The 26872-nt window shown below is 40.7% G+C and overlaps 1 protein-coding gene across 1 annotated transcript in view; it reads right to left on the bottom strand.

The window, feature by feature from the left end:
* sema4c (sema domain, immunoglobulin domain (Ig), transmembrane domain (TM) and short cytoplasmic domain, (semaphorin) 4C) overlaps window positions 1-26872 on the bottom strand; it is a 107894-nt gene that overhangs the window by 21577 nt on the left and 59445 nt on the right. The window contains exons 4-10 of the mRNA XM_031746181.2: window positions 16689-16843; window positions 10470-10532; window positions 7592-7690; window positions 7149-7245; window positions 6520-6639; window positions 4833-4984; window positions 899-1074 (exon numbers count right to left, since the gene is read on the bottom strand). Coding sequence (XP_031602041.1) covers window positions 899-1074; window positions 4833-4984; window positions 6520-6639; window positions 7149-7245; window positions 7592-7690; window positions 10470-10532; window positions 16689-16843 — 862 coding nt within the window. The remainder of the gene's footprint in view (window positions 1-898; window positions 1075-4832; window positions 4985-6519; window positions 6640-7148; window positions 7246-7591; window positions 7691-10469; window positions 10533-16688; window positions 16844-26872) is intronic.

The following is a 26872-nucleotide window of genomic DNA, read 5'->3' as shown; positions in this document are numbered from 1 at the left end:
AGCTGGAAGTTCAAAGCTGGTTCAGTTTGTGATATGATATCTTACTGAAGAGCACAAAAGACTCACATCAAAGGCTGCCTGAAGACAGAGAACGTCTCCAACTTCCCTTTCTGAGGACAACCTTCTGCCCTCGCTCCAGTTTCTTTGTTGATAAGTAGCTCATTAACACGCTGCCGTGATGCCCAACAAACAGCCGTCTTTACTCCACTGATAATGCTGGAGTAACTTCTCACGGCTGAATCACGACTGTCAACACCCTTTTAATTAACAGTTTGTAGTTTAATTATCGTGCTCAAAATGACTTTATTTTCATCCCACTGTGTTTGAAATGAACAGCAGCGAGTGGACAACAGCACGGTGCGTGTTCACCAGACATCTGATTTACTCAGGGTGGATTTCTGCTCCTATAAAATAAAGCAGTTGCTAAAACAACATATATAAATACTTTGATTGGACCGATCACTTTGGAGTCATGTATGATTTTAAAGAGCTTTGTCTTGCCGTGAAAATGAATGCCTTGTGCTCAACAAGTTGATGTAATATGTTTGGAAAATGCACCCGCCATCGTTCAAAGCTAAATTAAAACCACGAGACGTTTAATCTGTAATAAAAGCAGTAAAACATTTTCAGGGACACTCAACTCGTATTCTCTCAAAATAACTCACATTAATGTCAGCTACAGGCCTCATTACGCAGGAAATACCTAAACACGCCAAGTACATAATTAGAGCCATCCTGTCAGAGTGACCATTGGTTTTAATAAGAGGCTGACAGGTTGGCAGATGACAGCTGATAGCATATGTGGCAATTAACTTACATCTATTTGGGTTTTAGTCTGAAACAAAGTGATGTCTGCGGCCTATTTTGCACGTCTCGGACCGCTTTCGTTCCGACTTACCACTGAGCGTGGAAGATGCCGTAGAAGGTGGTCCCCCGCCAGTCCTGTCCCGGCAGGGTGAAGACGGCTCTCAGGTTGTTGAAATAGACGTGACGCTCTGGGAGGGAGCACTCCAGCCGGGCTTTCTGGAAGGTGGTCCACTTCTTCTGCAGGGTCCTGGTTCCACCCAGATCGCCCTGAGAGAGAGCACAAATCAAATCTTATTTATGACTAACGATTATTATTTTAGGATTTTTTTAATGGTTATTTTTTTAACCCGTGTTTGCATTGCATGACTTAATACGAATAACAGCAAGGTTTGGGACCAGTGGACGAGTTTCATATTCGTTTTCTGAAGTGAGAAACATTTAATCTCGTTTTAAGATGACTAAGCACTGCAGTCACTTTGTGACATCACGATTGCTTTGCCCAGTTCAGATCCAGCTGATGTGAAAACTTCAGTGGACGTACACCGACAATGACATTTCTTTTCTTAATAGAAATTCAAAGATTCGGTTAAAATGATCTAATTAAAAGACCCGATCTGACCTGATCCAATGAAAGAGAGTACTTTATTTTTAATCGTTTTACAACATGTTCAGAGAGGATTTTTAAGTTTCCACTTCAAATTTAATCAAGTAGCTTTAATTTAATCAAGTAAAACCAAAGTGTTGGGTTTTTTTAAGTTTTTGAAATAAAAAATATATATATGCTTAAATTTTAGTTTTAAATACTAAACTTTACTTCTTTACTTTAGTATCGTACTCCCTGTACATATGCACGTTCTCTGATGTCTCCAACAGCTCATCAAGAATTGACTCCTATTGATTGTTATTAAGTGATTGTACATGATAAATAATAACACGTCTGCAGAAGCAGGATGTACTGTGGAAATACTGTGGGATGATTACTGTGTCTTTTTTATGATGTTAACAGAGGATACCAACACAGCAGCCCTCGGCTTTCTTATCCGGGTAAAAGCCCCACAGTCACATGCTGAATGTAGAAGTATTGCCATGGTTACCAAATGGTGCCCACTGTTACACACACAACACTGAATACGTTTTAGTTCTTAGACACACCAAAACTCAAGGATCTACCGTGACAAAGTATTGTGTGGCTCTCTTTGAGCTGGCTGGCCTCTCTCTCTCCTTCCTGTCAGGCTGCCACGAATTCTGCATTTCATTGGCCTCGCCTTCACCCCACGAAAGCCAAATATCATCCGAGTAAATACACTGTAATTACTCTGAATATACATAAGAAATTTTTTTCGCATCAGTTGGCTGACTGAGCTTCTGTCAGGTTGAAAAAAGGATCTGAAAGAGCTTTTGTACCCTGAGATGTTCAGGTCTACCCGAGAAAATTGAAGATAAAGGCACTAACAATATTAACTTTTACAATAAAAATGGAATATATATTGACAAACGGTCTATTTCTGTATTGCTCTGTGGGCGCAAAAGAGACACATTTGCCACATTCCTCTCATTTTTATTGTCCTCAGTGATTGCAGACGTAAAAAAAAGAAAAAGGAAAACACAAAAATGCTCATTTTATAGCAATGAGACATAGATATTGTGCTCCTGCTGTAATAGGGGCATAAGCAGAATGTGCTGAATTATTCATTGCTGTAGTATACATCATGTAACAGCATCTGTTTCTAATTTCATTCAGAGAGCTTTATTGTTCATCCTCGCAGACATTAAAGGGCGCTTCCCATAAACCAGAGCGTATATTCAACACTAAATTACATACATCTCCACCGACTATTAGCAATCTGTCTCCAGCGTTTATAGTTTTAAAAGATGCTAAGATTACATGGCAGCATAAGTAAGTGTAACGTGACACTCAACTTCTGTAATGGTAACCGAACGCTCCTTCAAATCGTGCAAAAACGAGAAGAACCACCGCCTCAACTCTCGCCGACTCGCCTCATAGCAGAAATCACCTCTGTCTGCTTCTGGCCATAATCACTGTGGTGTATCAAACCTAATCAGTTGTCCTAATGAGGCCATTCATTAAGCAAATGAATGCATTAATTACCAAATACATCTATGTCAGTGCAACTGTCTCCGTGTAGCACATTGTTAGTAAACTGGCAGTGAGCTGAAGTTCTGTTGCTCTTGTTACAAAAACACGCGACAGCTGGCTTTGTGCAGACGTTGTGGGTTTTTTCAGTATTTTTATAGCAGAACATGTTTATATGATCATGAAAACTTCAAATGCAATTGCACATGAACAGAGCAATGCTGTTTAATTCAAACTTGTATGCCGGTTCCTTGGGAGGTTTGGCATTGACTAAACGTGCTCTTGATGCTTGAGCTGGAGGTTTTATGATTGCTACTGAGCTTTTAAGCCTCTAAAGAAAAAGTTCATTTAAGTAAACAGATGTGGTTCCCACGTTATCTGTCTGCCCATTTGTGTGCGCTCAGTTTTGTGTTGTGAAAGCAGTTCTAGAAGATCAACAGATATGTGAGCAAACTGCAAAATTTGGGCACTTGTGATCTTCATACAGCATCCACTCTGGTTTTTTAGTCACTACAAAGGCAAAGTTCTGACTCACTTCTTCTTTCATAATGTTTAGATCTTGTGATGCAAACACAGCGCCATCAGGATGAAAGCATATAAACAAACAGGCAGTCAAATACTTATTCTCCAGATACTCTATTAGTTATACCTTGCTAGTACTTGGTTGGACCCCCTTCTGCACTCAGAACTGCCCTAACTCTTCAACAACAAGATACTGGAAACATTCTTTTCCATGTTGACACGACAGCATCACACAGTTGCTGCAGAATTTCCGGCTGCACATCCATGATGAGAATCTCCACCACATCCCAAAGGTGCTCTGTTGAAGGCCATTTGAGGCCATTTGAGTTTTGAGACACTGTGGTCGTAAAGTGATGGACATGCTCACACCACCCGGTCTCGCTCCAGCAACCACGCCACGCTTAGAGTTACCTAAATCATCTTTCTTCTCCATTCTGATGCTCAAATTGAACTTCAGCAGGTCGTCTCGGCCATGCCAACATGCCTGAATGTGCTGAATTGCTCCCATGTGACTAGCTGACTAGATAATTGTCATTAATGAGCAGTTGCACGTGTATACCTGATAAAGTGGTTTATCTGAGTCACTAATTCTGTGACTGCGATTTTAGCGAAGGACAAGAAATTCTTCATTATCAAAGCAAAGACAAGTGCTAATTAGCTAATGTTAGCAATATATCTAACACTGATCCATGTGCTGTTAGCTTCAGGCTCATTGTAGTTTGTGAGTGTAGTCCTTGGTATAGGGAACTAATGACAAAATCAATGTGATCAGGTTTTATAACATAAATTTAATCAAAATTAACTATCAGTTTAAATGCTGCACCAATGACAACATGAGCTGCTGCGGAGTTACTGATGAGATTTGACCACTATTCTTTATTTGACAAGGTTGGGTTAGGGGTATTGTGGAGGTATAAATCTTTCATCACTGCTTTGCTAGCACTTGTAACAGGAGTGCATCTGAGTGAACAACCAGGAGAGGCTTGCTTTCCAATTTGTACTTATAATGAAAACTCTGAATTGTCAATGTATTTACTCTATATGCTGTTTATCATTTCAATCAATTCTTCTGGTTGCTTCCTTATATGGGCGCCTCCAGCCGAAGCCTGTAACTGTTAGCAAGTGCTGCCTCACATTATTAAGTGCTCAGAAACAGCTGCCAAAACAGCTGGAGAAAATGGAAAACAGCTGATTTCCAGTCGAGTGTGCATGAAACTACAATTCTGCAGTCAAATCTGTCCCTGTGCACTTACAGATTGATTACTGTTTGAATGAGTTTGTGTTTTTCCCAATTAATAAACGCCCACAGGTGCACTACCCCGGGAATCCAGGTTAAGGCGCTTCTAGGAGACTCTTAATTGAATCTGTTCTGGGATCAGTTGTGATTATCCGCTGCGTCAGGCGTTACCTTGCAGACGCGAGCCACCCTGGCCACGTTGGGCTCGGTGTCACAATCCAGCTCCATGGCTCGCTCAGTAAAGAAGAAGTAGATCTTGTCGTCGTCGCCCTCTTTACTGCCGCTGCTCTCCCTCACCAGGGCTGAGCCCACAAACTCAGGCTCTGCACATGCAACACACAATCAGAATCAGATATTTACATGGAAACACGGAGACAGCCTCACCCTGCAGGACTGAATCACAACAAAAACAGGTGTAAGCACAAAAGCTTGACACCTCTATTTCATTCCCTGACACCCTTTCTCACCTCTTTGTCTACTTTCTGTCATCGCTCTTCTTCTTCTCAGCCATTTTTTACTCTCTGTGTCTCTACCTTTTTGTTAACGGTCCATTTTCTCGCGCGCGCGCGCGCGTGTGTTTGCGTGCATGCATGCGTGCATGTGTTTTTACTTTCTCTAGACACCGTTCTGTTTCTCAGATTGTACTCCTCATTAGGTTCTGCTGGAGGCTTTAAATTCTACAATTTTTATGCAAACATGTTTTTTTTTTTTTTTTAAATTGCAAGGACACCGTGGTTCCCCAGATGGACTGGTGTTTTCAGTATTAAAGCCTCTGAAGCCGCCTTTTAAATCATCACAGTACACTACAACTCTCAGCTGAAACCCAGGCCAATTAAATGCTTTTAGGCTGGTCAGAATTGCTTAAATTAAGATGAGGCTTGCTTCCTTGCAGGTCTGCTTTTTAATAAAAGCTCTGTATTAGCATGAATAATGAATGGACATATCAGTCCAAAGCCCTGCCTCAGCTGTATGTTCCTCTTCCCTCTCTCCCTCCTCCGTTCCCCTCATCAGTCCCTCAATCTTTTCATCAGCAATCCTCATATCTGTCCTTCCATCACATATCACATTCCTGCTGTGATTTCATCCTCTCCTCTCTTCTTCATTTCTGCCCAAGTGCTTGGCTCCTCTCCTCTCACTCAGCCCCCTCCCCTCAAGAGATAACGTCCTTCGCTGCAGCCCAGGCGTGGTCTTCATTTCCTGCAACTCCGTTCTCTTTCTCTTGTTCTTTTTGCATGTTTCCTGCTCTTATTTTTTTTTTATGAAACTCTGTTAAAAGGAAGCGAATGTTATCTCCCTCTATTGTGATTTTAAAAAATGGAATACAAGTTTAATTTGTCAGTAATGTTGTAACTTGGGGGAAAAAGACTGAATATTATAGTTTAATTCAAACAAAAGTATGCATGACTTGACATTTTTCTTCATTTTTCTTCTGAACGCAGCAGCTGGGATTGATTCACACAGGATGAAAAGCGGGTTTCTTACACATATATAAATAACTAACTACAAGACTAACAGACTAACAGTGTGCATAAACCTGTAGTGTAGTTCATCTTTATTGTGTTTTATATTTGGCCTAATTCACTTTGTTCCATATTTTTATTTACAGCCTTTATTTACAGATTAGGTTTGACTTTTAACAGAAAATTTAATATTTTCTGATATATTAGAATTTATTTAGAAGTAAATATCTGAAGCATTGTTCAGCAGCAGGATCCATGTGAGAGTCTCCAAGGACAAAAGATGGAAACTTTTGCTCCTGCTATTCTCTTTTTCATCCCTCCCTGTCTTTCCTCTTCAGCTTTGGGCTCATAATTTCTTTCTTCTTTGCCTTATGTGTTCTTTAAAAAGAAAATCTTACCATTGAGCCAAGCAGGCAAGTATTCGCTCTTCATGCTGTAATGCTGTTGGCCCAGGTTTCTCAGAATGACTGGCTCTGTACCCAGGAAGTTGTTGAGTGTTGCCGAGTACAGCTCCTTATCTGTACCAACAAAATGCAAGCTTTAGTTTCATTCTTTTTTTAGTGGCTATTGTACAGGACTACAATGGGAGAGGGTCAGTGGTTCAGCTGGGAAACACAAATGCAGGACGGTGAATGGGCGCCGTAGGTTCACTGAAGCTGTCCGCAGTGAAGGGAATGCAGCGTGCAAGTTAAACTGGACTTTTGGACTCTCAGAGCAACAGTATGGCGAGAAAACAGATGGGAAATTCTGCATGAGCAGTTTGTCGAGATTTGATGGACATTTAATGCTTCTTTTAGAGCTGTAAAAACTGCAGGGCTGTTCCCTTCAGTATACAAACTGCTGAGATGGAACAACAGAAGCTGACTGTGTGTTTTTGTTGATAATAGAAGTCAATGAATTTCCACCTAGGGACTTGTCTTGCTTTTTGGGATAAAGTGATTCTTTAACAATCCTAAATCCGTTCAGAAAGATCCAAAAACTTTTACTACTATTGCTCATACAAGAATATATACATGTCTATACTTACCCACTATAAGGCCAGTGTGCCCCTTGGCGGGATCATATGGGCATTTTCCCTTCCCATCTTCCAGGGCTGCAGCGTTCAGGGTAAAAGAATCTGCATTCTGCAAACGTGCAAAGATTCACACGCACATAATGAGGATCATCAGTACGTATTGACCTACATTGCACAGCTGCAAGGTCTGTCCGTCCGTTGCAAGGACCAAAACTTCACAGCTCGCCATGATGTCCGGTTGCATCAGTGTCACACGATATGCATGCACGTCTACACGCACGGGCCTTCACACATTGGGCTAACTCTTGCCTGAGATGCTTATTTTCCATTGCATTTATTTTTATTTTGTCACACAGTGGTCTTTGCCTCAGGTCAGGTGGCAGAAATCTCGAGTTGACACCTGTCAACACAGGCTCGCTGTGACTTGCTATCTAGGGAGCTACACGTGTACTTACCACGTAGGTGCATTTGGGCTGGAAGGCGTAGGTGCCGCAGGTGTAGAGGAGCGTGTGGTCGTAGCTCTGGAGGAAACGGATGTAGTTGAAACACTCGGTCTGTGAGAGAGTGACGAGGAGTTATTTGAAAGGCAATGGGAGCAGTTTTATCCTCGGCTAAGGAGAGAAACCTATTCCACCACAAAGACTTTCAGAATACTTAACACATCCTCTGAGATTTAGCTTTACTCTAAAGGTTTGCTGTGAATTCTTCTGGATCCTCACCAACCTTGAAAATGCTTCCTGATAAGATTTGTGTATTAAGAAGGTCCGAAATCATTTACTTTGATGATACGTTGATGATTTACTTTGATATCAGTCAATATAAACGTGACAGTCCAGTGTCCAATTTAGGATACACTCAAGGTGGTGAAACAACAGAATCATTAAAGTAAATGAGAAAGATACCGATACATTTAGAAAATATGTGTCTAAATATCAGAATCATTCATGGGAAGTGCCCTTTATTGTCTGCACTGTGACAAAGAATAAAGCTCTTTGAATGGAAATGGAAACAGATGCTCACACATGAGTCATTCTACTGTAGTAAATAAATCAGTACACCAAGTTTATCTTGCCCTTCGACGAGCTTCAAAACAATATCTCTGTCTCGAGGCAGTAATATGAGCAATGTGATGTTTTTAAATTTAGGTTTTCAGCTCAATGCAGTCGCTGATGTAGCATGAGATGTGTCTGGCAGATAGTCCTCCATCAAACCCTCAACTACAATGCTACATAAAAAGAAAACCAATTAAATGTAACAACGGGCATTTTTAAATGCCATATGGTGAATCCTACGTACTAAGTAAATTAACACATGAAAGCACTGTGAGATATTTTTTGCTCCTAAAGTAGATCAGCAGAATAAAAGATGAAGAACAAAATGAATGTTTACAACTATCCCCATCACAGCCCAGCATACTATAGAAAGAGGAGTTTTCGATCTTCAGAAGGTAAAGTTTGAGTATGCATTAGGTTCTAATGAATATTTAAAATCACTTGAGTCTTTTTAAATCTCCAGTTGCACTAATTTCTAAGCATATAAAAATATCTTTTTTTTTTTTTTTTTTTACTTCAGTTGGAGGCCGTTTTAGTTAAAGAAGTGCTACTGCCGCTGCTACAGCACTCCAGTGAACCATTACGCCCTTACTCCTTTAAACCCCATCAAAAGTTATGACTGATCAAGAGAAGCTTTAGCTTTATTTCAAAAAGCGCTGCGTGCTTCTATAAAATATTTAACATGACTTCTTGCAGATCATGCCTCCTAAGCAGTGAGAGGTTTTTGCTGAGACTAAAGTGCAGAGCTAGCAGGGACCAATTTACACTGTTTACAAATGTACCATAACTGGTGGTGAGAACTGGAGGATGCTGAATTTTAGTATTATTACAGTGTTGGATATAATTGTAACAAAATTTTAAAAATCAAAAGACCTATTGAGGTTTGCTTGGGATTACTGCATTACATCTTTTTTTTATGTCATATCAAGAAAAAATACATGTATTAATAAACAGCTCTTTGTTAAGAAATAGGTAAGAAGACAACGCTATCATGGAAAACCTCGGGGACTGAAGAAGCAAATAAAAAAGAAGTAAAAAAAACCCTGCAGTTCCCTTTGTGGCCACTTGAGGGTTCCTCCAAAGCTCCAAGGTTGCCCAGTTTTATAACAGACGGAAAAATACTTACAGTCTGTCAGTCTGGTACAAAAATTAATGCTCTTTTTAAGTAATTCCCCCTGCATAACAACTGCACATAGTATTGTTTTTAATCCCTTTTTAAGTTGTATAAAAGCCTTAAATGTTTGCATTTTAAGGGGTCTGGACAGTTTTACAAACAGGTGGATGCTGACAAAGGTGGCTGCACCCTTCAGCACGACCTTGCTACATTTTTAATTGAAATGATCTGCCTATGCTCCAGTTGTGGTGAATGAAAATCTAGTATTTTTTGTGTGCTAGGCTATTAGGCACTCGCTGGGATCTGCGCAGTCCAATTATAGAGTTGATGAATTCACCTTGCTAGCACTCCACCCTCTTGAAAACAGCAACAAGAACAACAAAAATTGCTTTACAGCGGTCTGCAGTCTGTCTGTCTTCATTTATATAAAGGTATGGCCAGCCAGAGGTTAGCTTAGCTTGCCTGGAAACAGCCTGTTAGCTCCTCTACAGCTAGCTAGCCAACACGCTAGCTGTTTGTTGCCTGCTTAATCCATATGAAAAAAACCCCACAGAAATGTTATATACTGGATTGTTTAGTAACATAAGAAATAACCCATGTAAAATCACAGTTACACAATAGTAGATAGCATCATGTCAGCTGTTTCCCTCTACTTCCTCTGTTAGTGCTAGGCCAAGCTAAACAGCTGCTGTTTACATGTACTGTAGCTTTCCCACACAGATACAGGATTACTGTTAATCTTTTTATTCAACCCTTGACAAAAAACAAAATGTGTTTTATTTACTTGTGTTTGTTACAACATAATTGTAAAATGGGTTATATAAAAGCAGGTTGCCTTGCAGTGTAACCAATTTTTCATAATATTCCATCATTGTTGGAGAAAGACTTCAGTATCTCTTTTGTTGCTTAACGTAAAACACACACACTGAACTGCCTTAAAAGTTGCTGACCCTGTCTGGAAGATGCACTTTCACTGTGTGCTAATGTAATGACTGGAAGCTTTCCAGTCTGAAATCCCAGACCGGTTTGATAAACTGTAATTGAGTGAGTAGAGGAGTGAGTAATGTTTTCATGCTCTTAGAAATGATTGTCTTAGAAACTACTGCTGCGCTGCCCTTGAGCAAGGCAGGTAACCCCAACAGCCATGTCAAATGAGTTCTACATTACCTGGTTGTTCTTGCCCTTGGCAACGCACTCCCTCTTCTTGTCCTGCGGAGCCGGCCAGTCAATCTGGAGAAAGGAAAGACACAGATGGAATGATGTTACCTGCCTTTTGCCCACAAGTAATATAGCTGTAAGTATGCTGTCTATCTGTATGTAATATACTGTGTACATACTGCATGCTGTAAATAGGGAAAGAAATTGCCTCATTTGTCTCTAATAAGGTGCACACTGAGACACAGTACCGCAAAAAACAGTCCTTTCCTTTTTTGCCATTTTGTCTAACTCAGCCACTGGGCTCTGTATTCTTAACCACTAGCTGCAGTAACTATAGCAACAACCATCATCTCACAAAAGCAGTATATTTGACAAATACAGTATAGTTCAAAATGTAAAAATCTCAAAGATGATCTCTACCAAGAACTAATGGGAGTAGATGCACATGGATGCTAAGAAAGGCCGAGTTCAGAGAGATATGTTACACTAGTTCTGAGCTAAAGATACAGTAAAGTTAATTAAAACAATCCACCGACTGAGCTGCCCAGGCGGTGCAGAGAAAAGCCACGGGGTTCTTTCCCTGGCAGTTGTGTTTCTGCCCGATCAAACACGCGATTTGTGGTAGGTAGGAAGCCGTGAGGTCCTTACTGCGGAACAATTCTCTGATGATTGTACCATTGTTTAAAGGATCAAAGACAGACTGAAAAAGGTTCAAATTTAATGCACTTGTACAAAGTACCTGTCTAGCTGTGGGCTTTTATCCTCCAAAAGGTAATTTCTTTTCTAAAAATGTAGGAGGGAAGCAAATAAAAAAAGGAAACATGCACATTCTTTCACACTTTATACGTCCATACTTACTGTTTAACAAATAAATGTCGGTAATTATTTACAGTAGCTACTACTGAAACTGTAACACGTGGCTGAACTTTGCTTTGTGGACACAAATCCAGAGTATGAACTCTGTTTACTAAGAGGTTTCCACACCATTAAAAATAATTATACCAGTCATTACAGGCAGAGAGCAGCAGCATATTCAAAATTAAACTGATTTACTCGACTGGATTTGAACCAACAGCAGTCAAACTGTGGGCTTTTGCCATGTAACACACGTATAGATAGACTGCTGTTTAAAAATGAGATACACGTTAAAGCAATAGTGGCTTTTAATGGTAAAAAAGCATGTTTCTTTTTTGGTTTCACAAAGGTACTTTGGTATAAGTAGCCCTTATTGAATATTCTGTGTTCACTAGGCACATGATAGAGCTCCAGTGGTCAAGATTTAATAAGTGAATAATCATCAGGATCAGTGGCTGTGAAATATCACCTGTAGGATCCGCAGCTTTAACTAAAGACAGAGCAACTAAAATGAACCCACTCCAGCAGCTTAGTATTGCTTCCTATCCAGTCCTTATTAGCCACCAGTCATCCCAGGAATTTCTGCAATTCCTCCAAACACATTAAATATTAGAATAACTATAAATTCAGATGGTAGTACTAGCTACCCTCAGCACCAATACCTAATGGCTTATAAAGACAAACCCTATCTAAATCACATTAATGCACTGCCTTAATGATGTGCAGCAGCTTTTAAAACCCTGTTCAGAATCGGCATTAACATGCATCTTGGGAGATCTGATCAAAGTGGACAGCTCCAAGTACGCCAGTTCACACCTGGCATTAGAATGCATCTCCACATGTGTCTTGAGTGGCCACTTTTGATTGCATTTCATTTCCCCACTCTATATGCAAATAAATGTAGAACTTACATCATTTCAGCCTGCAAAGACCAAATACTCGTGTCCTGCATGGGTCAAATTTTCCAAACCTGCCCTCCCCCGCAACTGCATAGCACATTACCGGAACTGACCTGTTACCTCCATTTAAGATTCGGGCCCACACCGACATGCTATTATAAGTCCTACAACCTGTGTCTGTGAATACGCACGCGGGCTACACAATCATTCCCTTCAAAGCGCTTTATTTTTCCTTGCACAGCTGGCCGGCAGCCTTATGCAAAATGAATGTCTAATAATATCCTAAAATATGAATTGGTTTATTTAAAACTATGATATAGCTTCAAGAGAGTCATTTAAAAAAATTGGACAACTAAAGATTTGGTTGAATAGCTGCATTCAAACGGCAATATTTGGATTTAAGGTCAGTTAATAGGGCTTCATTAACTATAACAGCCTTACTGACTATAACAAAAACATGTAAATCGGTGATGTCCTATTACATGTCCAGCTGTGAACTGAGCGGTGGAAGGATGTGATGTTTCATAATTGAAAATAATTTTAAAAAATCCGGCAGTTGATTTGGGTGCTTTTGATGATCTGTTATCAGTAAAGTCATCTAGATGTTAATGCTGTGGTACAGCCATTATTTCTGCAGAAAACAAAACAGCTTTTGTTCCTATCCTGTGGCCCCTGCTTTTGATTCAATGTCAACAGTTTGAGTTGTGTAGGACCAACCTTCAGTTTGGGCACATTCAACCGTACCGGTCCGTGAGTCGTTTGGTACCGGGCCGCGAGAGTTGAGGCTCGGGTGTGAAATTTATGGTTTTCAGGGTTTTTATCGGTTTTTTAGCATTATCGTTTTTATCGTTAACTCGGTTTCCCTGGGTCTTTTCCTGTGTGTTATGAATAAATCTTCTTTTTTTTGGTACCGGTGCTGGTTTTATTTTGTTGTATTTATCCGCCACACCATAAACCGGTCCGTGGCGCAAAAAAGGTTGGGCAGTGCAGAAAGAATCTGGCCACATGCTGCCCAAACAGCCCTTGAATGTTGTCTGAGAGGTGTGGTCTCATTGAATATTGGATGCACTGCTTAGGTTTGTCCATTCTGACTGTATCACATGGATGTAAAAGACTGGCTAAATGACATGTGGAAGCACCTCATAATGATCTCAAGACATAATTCAAAAATATACCAGATTGCTTTCTATTCAATTGAACAACGAGGTTTCCTTTCACAGAGCCTTTGAAATCTTGCCTTTTAATTAGGCAATTGATAAAGCAGTCAAAATCCTGTATGCTGCAATTTCTGGCCATTTATCATAGACTATTTAATGACAGAGTGCCTGCTCAGTTTTACAGTCCAAGACACAAGCCGTATAACCAGAGCCCTAGACAAGTTTATCAACTTTAGCAAAAAAACCCATTTCTTTAGAAAGAGTTTTTTTTACAGTATGGTTATAATAAGACAAAAACCCCCATTTATTTTGGGAAATAGCACTATTACAGCACTATTACAGGGCCACTTACTTTCAGCATTTTGAAATGCTCTGGTAGTTATCGCCCATTACGTCAGCACAAATAACGCTACCGGCGCTTTGGCCATTAGCAAACCCATGAAAAAAGAAGTGGTTCGCAAGTAACAGAAAAATATTGGTCAAAGTATTTTGAGCAAAGGCGTGTGGATCTTCAAATGTCACATCATGTAACGTACCAATGGGATCAGTCATTCAACAATTCTTGTGCAATTCTTCTTCTGACGAAGTTGTATTTTTGTATTTTCCTACTCAGTTGTATATAGTATTTGTATTTCTATTTTATTCTATTGTATATATTATTCTATTCTATTTTATTCTATTGTATATAGTATTTTATTTTAATTTATTGTATTTTATTGCATTCCAGTGTTTTCTAATTTCTGCTACATAACTTTGCACTTTTGCTGTAACAAAACAAATTTCCCACCTGTGGGACTAATAAAGGTCATCTTATCTTATCTTATCTTATCTTATCTTATCTTATCTTATCTTAATAAGAGCAGGGTAATGAGTCTACTGTGTGGAAGTGGGCTCTAAATTGCCAGAACAAGGTGAACTGGTCCATAAATGGAACTGACTGAAATTCATGAAAGAAAATTATTGAATGAAATAATCCACAGTCATCACGGGGAAAGAAAATAACTAAATAATGCAGAAGAAAGCACTTCAAACACAGATGGAAGCTGCTTGTCTCGAGAAAGTCTAAATGCTGAGAAAAACATCCCTAGAAAATATCCAGGGAAGAAAGACAGACAGCAGCAAAGAAATAAAAGAGAAGCAGTTAAAGGAAAGAAAGGAGGGGGTGAGAGAGTGATGGGCAGATGGTGACAGAGGGGCTGGACTATTCCCTCGTCCCTGTTCAGTTATTTTTCTGACTTGGCTTCTTCCGTCTACATTGCACACTGGGGGATGACAACAGGTGATCTTATCATTACTGTAAGACTCATAACTCTCACTCAAACAGCCTGCGGCTGAGCCAGGGTCTGTCAGTCTGTGTGGGTATGTGTGCGCATCCAATAATTACTCATTACGGCAGTAAATCAGATAGCAATCCCCAAACCGCTGCAGGCTGCTCACTACACCTTCATTGCATTGCTGTAATTGTATTGATCGCAATATGGACCAATTATTGAGGGAACAAAGCAAACCCAGATTGAGCCTTTGAGGGTTTAGCATCTCTCTGTGTGCAAGTGTTTACGTGTCAGGTCAAGTCAAGGGTATTTATAGAGCGCTTTAAAGAAACAGGTTTACCCCAGAGTGCTTTGCAGAAAAACAAGATCCACAAATTAAAACGAGTATGGCAAAAAAAACAAGACTGAATGAGTGCATCATGAACTCTGAGGAACAGGACCAAAGCCTAGGCAAGGATGTGTGTGAGTGCCTGTCTACTCCCACAAATTCACAGTGGATATGTTTGTGCTGATAGAAGTGAAATATTGGAGGCAATAGCTGCACACATTATCATCTTAATATCTGGCAGCTTGCTTACAGCATTGCTGTGTTGAATAACCTTGCAAAAACAACTGTAAATCATGATTACAAAATATTTAGAGCTTTAATATTATAAACACAATTTTTAAAATTTGCCAAGATGGCTCTTATTTATGACTGTACCAGTCTGAAGATATTTTATTGTTTTTTGTTTATGGCTTAACTCAGCTGAGGGATCTATAGAGCTAAAATTCTTCTTTTTTCTAGCTAGCTAGCTTAACTAAAATGACTGCTAACTAAACACACATATCACCAGACTTTCAGCCAACATTAAAGCTAAATTTGTCATAAAACCATTTTTATGACAAAGTTATCATTAATACACTTTTTGTTAACCACCCACTCTGTACAATGTGAAGTGCACTGCTGTAGCATCAACAAACTTTGGTAAGGACAGCTATGCTACCTGATAAGCTAGCATTAGCAAAGCCAGCAAGCGTCTTACAACTTTATAATCTATCATACTTTTATCTGTATAGCATTATGTTCAAGTTCCTATTTGAGTTAGGATCATGCTTTTAAAAATCTCCTTCTACTTATCTTGTATGCTTATGTTTTAGTATAAATTTGGTCTTCGGCTCTACATAGCGCTGAAAGATGCTAATACAATGGTGTGCTTTTTCCTGCTCTTTCAAAAAAAAAAAAGCTTAAAAAATAATACATGTGGGTCAATACTACGGCAACGCAGCTTCTTTACTGAAATGTTGACACACTGGAAGCACACAGCTCTTAATATATTTTATTATATTCTTGGCCCTTCGAGGATTATTACATTATTACATTTTGAGAATGTATTCATTTGCTTGGTAATTTTTAGAATCTAAGCTTCAATGTGGCCTGCAGTGTTAAGAAAAAATACAGGCCAGACCGACAAAAGACCCAACAACTAGTATTACTCAGTCGACTTTGTTATTGTACTATAAAGTCTTTTGATTGCCTGCCAGAGTATGTGCTCTCAAATGTCCTTGAGTCCAAAAGGAAAAAAAGAATAGAATAAGGTCAGCCTGTTAGTTAACAGACTTCATAAAAGTGTGGCACAGGCAGAGATTATGTTTAATGTTTTCTTCCCTGTTCATCCAAGCTGAACCTTCATAATTTTTAAGACTTTCTATAATAATTCTATCACACACGATATCATAATTGAATTTGGTCTGTTTAAATTAAGTATTTGAAATGTGTGTTTATCTCTGCGGCACTCTGTACCAAGTCGTGCGGAGGATGCTTTTTGTTCCTGAACTGTCCATCATGAAGCTGTGTGATATTAAATCTTATGTGTTATCATTTAATTTGTTGCATTTCTACAAAAGAGTTTGAGAATGTGTGGGTGTTTGCAGTGGCACTCGGGTGGTAATTATTTTTCTTGAAATCCTTCCTTGTCCTTATTGAACTGTAATGTATTTATATCTCTTTCACTGTCAGAAAAAAAAAGCTTTTTAAGTGCGTTCATGTGCTTATGTGCGCTTTACCTGTGGCCTTAGCTGTTTGCTAATGTCATTGGGGTCCAAGGCGAACAAAGCCTCCCGTGCTCCGACGTACAAGACCCTCTCGTGATCAGACAGAGTCAGCATGCTGTAGTTGAACACTCCCAGCACGCTAAACCTGGCCATGCTGTCCAACACATCTGGATGAGGGGACACAGAGACATCGGTGCATTACATCACACGATAACGCATAGCTGCATTTCTTTTGGCTGATCTATTGACAGATGAATAACACCTGAGAGGAACATTTCACACTCTCCTTCGTGAAATTTGTTGACGTCTCAGCTCATTCGCACCTCCAAGCCTCACCCACTCCACCGCCTATAGATTAGCGTCATCCACCACGATACATCTCTCCCACATCCTCTTGCTAAGATTTCGTGTTGTGCCAGCACACAGCCATTAAATGCTACCCAACAGAGTGCTGCCTGTGCCATGAGAGGTTTTCTGGTGTCACTAAACTAAAAAAAATTGATACAAACTTTTTGGTTTATATTCATTAAAATGCTCTGAGAATGAACTGCCCGTCGACTCCTCTGGGCTCTGTTTTTGTGGCATCATAAAAATGTTTGTTTTTTTCCCCAAGATTTAGTTTAACTGACAAAGATTTTAATTAAAACAACACAGCTGAAGTTAGGAAGGAGGTCATGACACGTCAGGTCTTGAAGAGTTTGCTGAGACTACCCACAATATCTAGCTCAAAGATCTCCTGTAAATTATTCCTGCAGGATGGAGCATTGCACAGAAAGCTTCCCAAGCTCCATATTTACTTTGAGAACCTGGAGCAGAAGCCGTGTCTTCGGGGAAAGGCTGATAAGTTCCAGATCTACATGTCAGCAGCGAGATAAGGCCGGCGTCTATTTAGAAAAGCTGTGCAAATAAACAAGAGGCAATGATGCTCTCTCAGACCAGCCCTTGTTTTGATGAAGAGTGCATGGGTGTGTACCATTACACCCAAACATTATGAATCTAATAGCATAGTTTGCCAGAATCTCGAGCTTTTAAAGAGGGAGCATATCGATGAATGCAGATGATTGATCTAGGGCTGATATAAAGACTGAAAGAGTGCACAATCTGCAGAATCGCAACTAACCTTCAACGGCTTCAATCAGCCGGGGCTTTAATGCGAGTTTTAAAAGTGCGTTTGCTATGAGCCAGAAGCCGAGATGTTTGTATTCATACACTTGTTCAATAAAAATTCCATTAGGAGAGGTAGTTTTCAAATTGAGAAAATCGACTAATCTTGTTTTGGAAAACAACTTAAATTGTGTTTAGCCTCAATTTAACACAGCTTTTAGGCCAGAGATTGTTAAAGCACTTATAAACTCAGCATTGCAGTATTACAAAAAAAAAGAAGAAAAAAACCCCCCTCATTCTTTGAAAAGGAGCAGAGTAATCCAGGCTATACAGAGCAGCAGTATACAATAGAGGGATTTAAAGTTGGACCTGTTGGCATTATTATTTCAAATGGAAAATGCAAATGAAAGCGAGATTGGAATCTTGCACTCCCACACATAGATCACATTTTAATGCAAGGCTTTATGAGCCCATATAATGCTTTGTTTATACAGCTTTTTGCACGTGTAAAAGGTCTGCAAAGTCCTCAAAGCAACCATCGAGCAGTCTGCTTTTTATATACTTGCCAGAGCCATACGTCTAACTTTGCACAGCACAACAAAAGTTTTGCTGTCAGCTGCAAGAGAGAACATTCACTCCTAGAACTTGAGGAAGTGAAGATGCAGTGGCTTATTTATTTTTGATGGCAGAACCTTACATTATTATAACATTGCTTGAACAGAGCTACATCTCGACATTATGATGCTGAGGGACAATTAGAAACTTTTCACATCGACTTTTGTGCTACAGTGCACTCCGAGCTGGCAGTGTTGGTAGTGTACCCCAACCATCCACATATGTGAAAAGGCGACTTGGAGACTGCAATCTAACAGACTAATGAAATATTGCTGTAAAGAAAGAGATTCGGATATGCATCTAATTTTTGCACAGTTCCTTTCTCCGGGAAGAAATTTTTGAATAATCTTTCTGACAAACGGCGCTCTGCTTTTACCGTTACCTTGGAAATAGGAGAAATAAATGGTCTGACACAAGAAGTTTGGTAAACAGTACTGTTACTAAGTTGCTTCTGCAGGACTCTGCCCTTGTTCTGAACTCAGTTCTGGTCTAAACACAAAGGGCTTTGTGAATAGTCTTGCTAAGTGTTAGCACTTTTAGAATGCTGCACCTATAATTAAAGAAATAGAGTACCATTGGTCAGTCAGAGGAAAGTGTATGAAAGCATAATATGGGAATTCTAGTTATGGTCCTTGTAGCACACTCTGTGAAGTGGCTCCATAGTGCCTGGTTTGACCTGTGGAGGAGACGTAAAAGCCTTTGGGGTTGTGTCAAACATGTGGAGGCACCTGCTGTGGTGTCCCTTGTAAATAAAAGAGCAGCTGAAAGTAGCACCCCATGGCTATATAATCAATCATAATCAGTTGTCTAATGCAGCAGTCCCCAACGCCGGGCCACAGACTGGTACTGGTCCGTGAGTCGTTTGGTACTGGGCCGCGAGAGTTGAGGCTCGGGTGTGAAATTTATGGTTTTCAGGGTTTTTATCGTTAGGTCAGTTTCCCTGGGTCTTTTCCCGTGTTGTAGTTGTGTGTCTTATTTTGAAATAAATATTTACACGTTACCATAGCGACCAGAGAGCATTAAGGGTCAGAAAGGAGGATGTTACACTCAATGTTGTTGGTGCATTTCAGGAGGACGCTGCTAATAAAGTTACACAATTACACAGTGAATTTGTGTTTATTATTATATTTACAAAATACCACAGTTTTTGTCTCGGTCGTATCATTTTATTTTGTTGTATTTATCTGCGACACCTTAAAGGCCGGTCCGTAAAAATATTGTCTGACATTAAACTGGTTTCTCCCACAAAAAAGGTTGGGGACCGCTGGTCTAATGTGATATATGTTCTTCATACATAGTTCATGGACTGTGTGTGAAAAAAGTGAATGAGCCACGTCATTGTGGACTACTGTCTTAAAGCCTCGCATTGAACATTTTGCTTGTGGTTCTTTGAAAATAAAAGACGTAGGTGAGTGCTTGGACTTGTCATTAACCCTCTGAGGTCAACGTCATCGCCGTGACGACACCAGTCCACGAACCCTTAATCCTAACCGTTAAGTGCGTCCAAGTCATCAGAGGTTTACCACCTTTTATTCTGCATTGAATCTGTATTGAAGACACCAAACTAACGACTGAAAGCATAAACTAATCAGGAAATAATGTCTCAAGTCAGACTCTTTTTCTTCTATTCTTCTATACAAGTCACCCCCTGCTGGCCATTAGAATTCCTTCTAATACACAAGGCTGGTTTTCTTTCTCAGCTGTTCCTGCAACTACTGCTGTAATTTGACTAAAATGACAAAATATTAGTTAGCTCTTGTCGACTCAAGCTATCATCCTTTGACATGAAATAGCTGAATCGATGTGATTCATTCCAGGATTGTTTAATTTGTTGTGGATTACCCGCAATTTGGGGTTGTTTGTCTTTTTTTTTTTTGCTGCTCACAGGCTGCCACAAACAATCACAGAAAGATTATGACAAAAATCACAAAATGTTCTCTCCGAGCTCCCATCTGTGGAGAAATAGCTACAGCCCACTTTTTTTCCATAAAAATTTTAAAAAGGCACAGCTACTGTTTTGCTGTTCGCTCTCAGACGCACACACACACGTGCCTACATACACGCACCCACATATACACACACACGCGCACACACCATTCAAATCCCCTGACAAGCATACAGACAAACTAGTGGTGCAGAGCAGAAGGGAAAGCTGAGACAGAGACGGGAGGAAAGAGAAAAAGGATGGTGTTTAGTTTTCATTATCCACACTCGTGTTGCTTGTAGTGTCACCTTGTTCTCCTGCTCCTCCCCTCTCTCGCTTTATCCGGGCTGATAGAATGTGTGCAAAATGCGAGGCGACGACAGCCAGCGCCGCACGTAATGTGATCTCATATACCGAATAAGGATATTTCTTTTTTTTGTTTTCTATGCCACCAGTATTTTCACATTTTTGCCTTTTTTTTCTCCCCACTTCAACTGAAAATAGCAGCTGAAATCCAGGGAGGGAGCATCAGGAACCGGTGTGTGATTTATGGTGTGACTAACTGCTCATGTGATGCTGTGGCCTACTTGGGACTAAATAGACTTATATACAAGGAGAAGCCTGTTCTGGGTGAAGGAGCACGCCATGTGTGAGCGGGTTTGTGTGTGCGAGACGAGAGAAAGCGAGGTTAAAAAAAAAAGGAGGCATTTTGTAAGCTTGAGAGTGTAAACTGTTTAACCCTTACAATGGATGCTTTTAAGGTTCAAGGCCTTTTTCCCCTTTACTATGACCACTTGATACCAAAAACACAATAATGCTGTCACCAGTTAAGCAGAACAGGGACAATGAAACATCCCTAACAACCATTTAACCCCGCCCCCCTCCACTTAATGGCCCAAGATTGCTTTGCTATCTAAGACAATTTCCAAAAAATGCATTGTTACAGCCAACTGGTGACACATTGTCCCGCTTTGCACAGACTTTGATCTCTACTCCTTCATCTCAAACATATTGAGGCAGTGTTCCACATCTCGGTTGGCTCTGGTTTACGAAACTCGTGTGAGTTTCACAAGAATCGTGTTGCTCTAAAAGGAGATGTGCTGACCTGTGAATGCATCCCTGCTGAAACCCAGTGATGACTGAAGACAGGAGAGCAGCTGAAGTAATGGTTTTAACAGCTGCTGTGACAATAATAAGGAATACATACACACAACCGCACACTTTGCTCAACATGTCATTGTTGTTGTTGGGATATAGTCATCCTGCAGCTACATCCTAGACAGGAAAGTTTTGAAATCTGGCACACTGATTGAAAATAGTCTCATTACACCTCAACTATTCTAGATTTATTAACTATCTAACTAGCATTTATGTAAGGAACCATATGTCTGGGTTTTTTTTAAGGATCAAACTAATTCAATGAACCCCAGCACATCAGTTTCTACCATTACCATCACCAGATTATATGAACTAGAAAGTGACGGCCTGGTAACTACTGGACACTACTCCCTGACTGCTTGCAAGTAGCTGCTGGTAGTTGCTGTAAAATCAGTTGCTAAGGCCCCATTCACACGTGACCTAAAAAGCAGTCAGAGACCTCCGGGTATCCGCCTATCACTAGGTGATACAGGCTGCCAACGGAGCTGCACCAAAAACCTCCTTGTGATTGCTTTGGTCGCATTGATTGATGCGGTTTGCATGGATTCGTCTGCATGTCCCTGCTTACTGAACAGCAAATCCATTGCTTGAAAACCAATTTTGGTAATGCACAAAAAAGTCTGATTTGATCATTGAGGGGCTCTGGGGCAAAAATGCACTCTAATAACTGGTGGACACACCTGCAACAGATTTCTAAAAGACAAAATAGATTATTGTCCATTGATCATAGTTAAAGTACTGAGAGTGTGAGCTTCAGACCCTTGAATTAAGTTATTTATGTCTTTTTTGCTGTAGGGGCAAAGCAGATGCAAAAAAATAGCAAATATACCAGGTTTTTAAACCTCCAAGGTCTAACAAACCAATTTTAAAGCAGCATTTGGACCATCTTAGGCCACTGAATGCCTTTAATTTGGACGAGTTCAGCTTACAGAAATCCTAAGTCGTAACATGCTTTGAAGGGTACAGAGAGATGGAAGGGAGGAGTGAAGATATAACCAAAGGAAGGAAGGGGGATAAGTAGTGAAGTCAGCTTATTATCTGAAGAGCAGCGGCGTATAAACATTGGGGGGTATGTGCGGATGAACGGGCTAGATGAGAGTGAGAGGAGAGAGAGGGAGAGAGCGAAGGAGAGAGAGACGGCTTCCTCGGGGGAGAGCTGAACACATCTGCTGTGTTCCACACGGCTGGGCAAAAAAACTCCAGAGCTGACATGTGTACTGAGGTACACATACACACACACGTTTGTGTGGAGGTACTTGGCTACACAAATCAGTGCGCGCGTACACATGCACCCACAGTGAATAAACACAGTAAAAGACATTGTACTTGCACACACACACATGCGTTCAAAGTCCCAAACAGCTCTCCAGGGTACCTGCTCAGTGACTTCAACATCCCTCCACCAACAGATGGAAAGTTTTGCTCCGAGTGGACTGTTTGAAGTGATGAGCGGCTTTGTCATTAAGAGGCGATGTGGGCACGTGCGCTTTCCACCTTACACTGCACTGTGGCACCCTGAGGCTACCTGTGGGGTGCGTGTGTGGCTGGAGGTTGCAACCTCGTAAGAGAGAGGGTTTGTTGACAGCAAACACAAGACTTGTCCACAGGTGGTATGGTTCATCTGTGTGTGTGTGTGTGTCAATGGGACGGAGAAAAAAAACAAAACAAACTCCATCTACACGATCAGAAAAATCCTGAAGGAAGCATTTTGTACACACGGCATACAGAAAGGCGTCTTTCTTCTCTGAAAAGAACTCACTGTTTTTTAGACTGAATGTTATTTAAAGCCTGACACTTAGACTATTTTCAGATTTTTCCATCATTTTAAGGACCTGGTGATTGTGTGTATGTCTGAGGGCGGTTTGGGTTAAATTACAAGGCCTTTGATGCCTGGATAAAACAATCACAGGGAGCAGAAGAGAAGTGAAAATAAAAGAGTGCAAATAAGAAATGAGGAGCAAACATGAGGGGAGGTGTAATGAGTTTAACAGGCAGGGGAGAAATACAAACAAAAGAACAAACAGAAAGCCAGAATGAAAGGGAGAATACAAACTCGAGAGCCTGACCAGTGCTGCTAGAAACAGACGCTGATCAGCGCTCACTGAGCTACGAAAGATCTTGAACCTTGAATAGTTCAGAAATCAATTAAGTTGATGAAAAATCATCTGAAAGCAAAGTCTGCGAAACAGTGATTTGATGACTTTAGATGTCAAACAAAGGTTTTGCAGTTTTTAGACTAGTGCCTGATCGATAGAGGAAATTTAAGACTGATATTTGGTGATTTAAAACCCGATATATCAGCTGATATTTTTAATCTTTCAGACACAGAAAACACAAACAGAGTTCCCAAACATTTGTGTGTAGTTATACATGAGGCCTTACTAATATCATATAACGATGCAGTTAAAAGTTATGTCATGGATTACTTGACTCTGCTGGGATCCGCTGATTGTTGTGTTTGTGGTTTTCCAAACAAACCACAACTACCAGCAAGTTGCACAGTGCCCTCTAGTGGTCAAATTCTAGTGTATTTCGCTTTTCAAATCTTCTTTAATTTTTAAATTATTCATTGGTTTATCGATTTATCGTTACATATCCTGATACTAATATATTAACAAATATTGGTCAATCTATATTGATTTGCTTACTTTTGGTAATTATTAGCATTTTCACCAAAATTTTGTGTGGGCCTGAGCCAAGTTTACAAAGAAAAGACATTAAACTGATCTCGTTGCAGCTCTCTTTTACACGTAACCAATCGGCACATTACACATATAGTGCAACACGAATGTTTGTGCTTTTAAATAAGCCTACCTGGATCAGTACAACGCCACAACGTTGAGCTGTGTTGCACAGCTGTGTCAGCGTGTCCTTGAATGCACCGAAACAGAGGCATTTCACACAACCCACATAAAACGACTGCAGTGTCTTGCAAAACTATCAAGCGGATGGCACAGTGCAGCGTACGAGAGGAAAACCTTGTCAAGGATGAAACGCTTTCATTTGTTTACTTTCACGTCATAAAAGTTTAGCAGATCAAAGCCATCTCTTAAACATCGTATGTTATTGTTTCTTGGGATACAAAAACAAGGACAAAAATGTCTTCTTTGATCAAGTAACACCGATGAACTTAAACCAAATGCTGAAAGAAATCAAGATGTGACTGCATTTCATTCTGGGGGAAGTGATCACTAGTACTCTGAATGCAAATGTGAGTTGTGTGTGTACTTGCTTGCATTTAGACCCGTCATATGTGTGTATGAATGTGCACGACTCAGTAGGACATGTCACGGTCAGGTCAAAGCTTCACCACCCTCCCTAATCTAAATCAAGCCAAGCCAGTCCAAACAGAGCTACATTGAAGAGGCGGGACACGGGGAGCGCCTGTTGCTTCATGGCCGGGTGAAAAGCTCCCAGTCCGGGACTCGCCACTGCGGTCAGCTTCCACCAGCCTTCCAGCCTTCCTCTCACTGTCTGCTATAAATACACCCAGCCTCTTCTTATAGCTTCCAACCGCCTAGCCACTCGCACACTAAACTGTGATTAAAGGCCTATTTTAGGGGGCGCTTTGAAGCAGCGACAAAACGGCGAATGAGAGGCAGAGACAAGACAGACAGAGGAGGGAGAGACGCCGCTCAGCGCCCCCACACAATCATCCAGATAGACCCTAGCGTGTGCACAGACCTCCATAAGAGCAGGTACCCTTTTTGAAAGAATAAAAACAACACTGCTCTGACAAAGACACACACACATGCACGCACGCACACACTCCCACGTGGAAGCAAAGCTTCGTCTGCTCAACAGAAGTTCACAAGGAAGGCAGGTGTACGACAGAATGAGAGCATGAAGAAAGACAGAGACATTAAAGGGGAAGATATGCATACCCTTACTAGCTGAATCTCCGTATTGTTATTTAGGGCTCATTAACACTGAACGAGCTTCATTGGAATTCATGTCAGGACCCACTCGATGCTGAACAAAGCAAAATAATACCAAATAAAGGGACAGGTTTTAAGGTGATACATTTCTTGTTTCCACGTGTAAATCCTTGTTTGTAGCATCTGTTTTCCGTAAAAGCTTTATTGTTGCCGCTTTTGATAAACAGTCACGCCAATAGAGCGCTCAATTCAGGAGAACTGGAAGAGAGCGTGATGGAGTGGGAGGGGAGGAAGTGGTAAAAGTGGATTAACACAAGAAGAAGAAGTGAGCCCACTGGGGGTGGGGGTCGGTTTTCAGAGGGATGACGAGGCAAGATGAAAGGAAGAGGTGGGGGCGGCGGCGGCGGTGAACAGCCTGGCTCGGTGGGGTGTCGCCACTGCAATCCACAACAAGCAGAACAAATCAAGAACCGGTTGAAGCCAAGAGTACGGTTTTTCCATGCCGGCGTCATGGTTCAGCATGTATGAGCATTGCAGCGGCGGGCACCAGCTGTGGTGAGTCGGGCCGCTTTGTGCACAATGCTGTGTTGATGACCTACAAAGAGAGATACAAGGGAGCCTGTGGAGGGGAATGGAGTTCGGGATTTTAAAGGCCACAACCTGCAGTGATTTCACAACAAAAGACACAAAGACTATTGAGAACTAGAGTGAAAGTTTGTCCACATGCTGCACGCAGTTAAATCTGGTTTAGACAGACACCAGTGGTCTGAGTGTATACATTTGTTCACTTGTGTCTATTCATTTTCTATTCACACATCCGGAGGAATTTGCTGCTCAGAGTCTTGCTGACTGTAGTATTAACATTCAGCCACCTCAGTGACAGCACATTCCAGTTCTGACATTTCTGATGAGTATCATTATGTAGTACTTAGTTCAAGTATTTTTCTGCTCATTTAATCACAGTGCAGTTGTGTTGAAGTGGACCTTCTATGCTCCATATTTTTATTAATGGACTGTACTAGAGCAGCCTCGCTTGAATTTACAGTAAGTCCTTATATGACTTCCTGATCATTTTGTCTAAAACCTGACCCGTCCACAGAGTCTTTCGGTACACCCTCCCATCAGTTCATCCACAGTCTGAGAGAAGCATTTTAGCTGCTCTCCCCTTCCCTACAACTTTCTTACTAAGTGGCACTTGCAAACTAAAGATCTGAAGAGCAGGAGGGCGGAGCTTGAGGTGCCAGAGATGACCATATTAGTGATATCCGTTCTCAGTGACATCATATAGATACAAAAATAGAAAAAAATACTAGTGGCTATCACCCCTTAGCCTCCGACCTGATGTTTCTTCTTGAGTCATTATGTCCACAAGATTTTCAGAAAACTTGACCTCTGACCTGGACCTTGGCTGAGGGGTAAAAACTGTCTGTACTGAGTGTTTGATGCAGTTTGAACCCTGAGGTTTTGGCTCAAACTCATTATCTGTACATACATTGACCTCATTGTATGAAACACAA

The sequence above is a fragment of the Oreochromis aureus genome, linkage group 12 (assembly GCF_013358895.1).
Source record: "Oreochromis aureus strain Israel breed Guangdong linkage group 12, ZZ_aureus, whole genome shotgun sequence".
Classification (NCBI taxonomy): Eukaryota; Metazoa; Chordata; class Actinopteri; order Cichliformes; family Cichlidae; genus Oreochromis; species Oreochromis aureus.
This window is presented reverse-complemented; position numbering and strand designations above follow the sequence as displayed.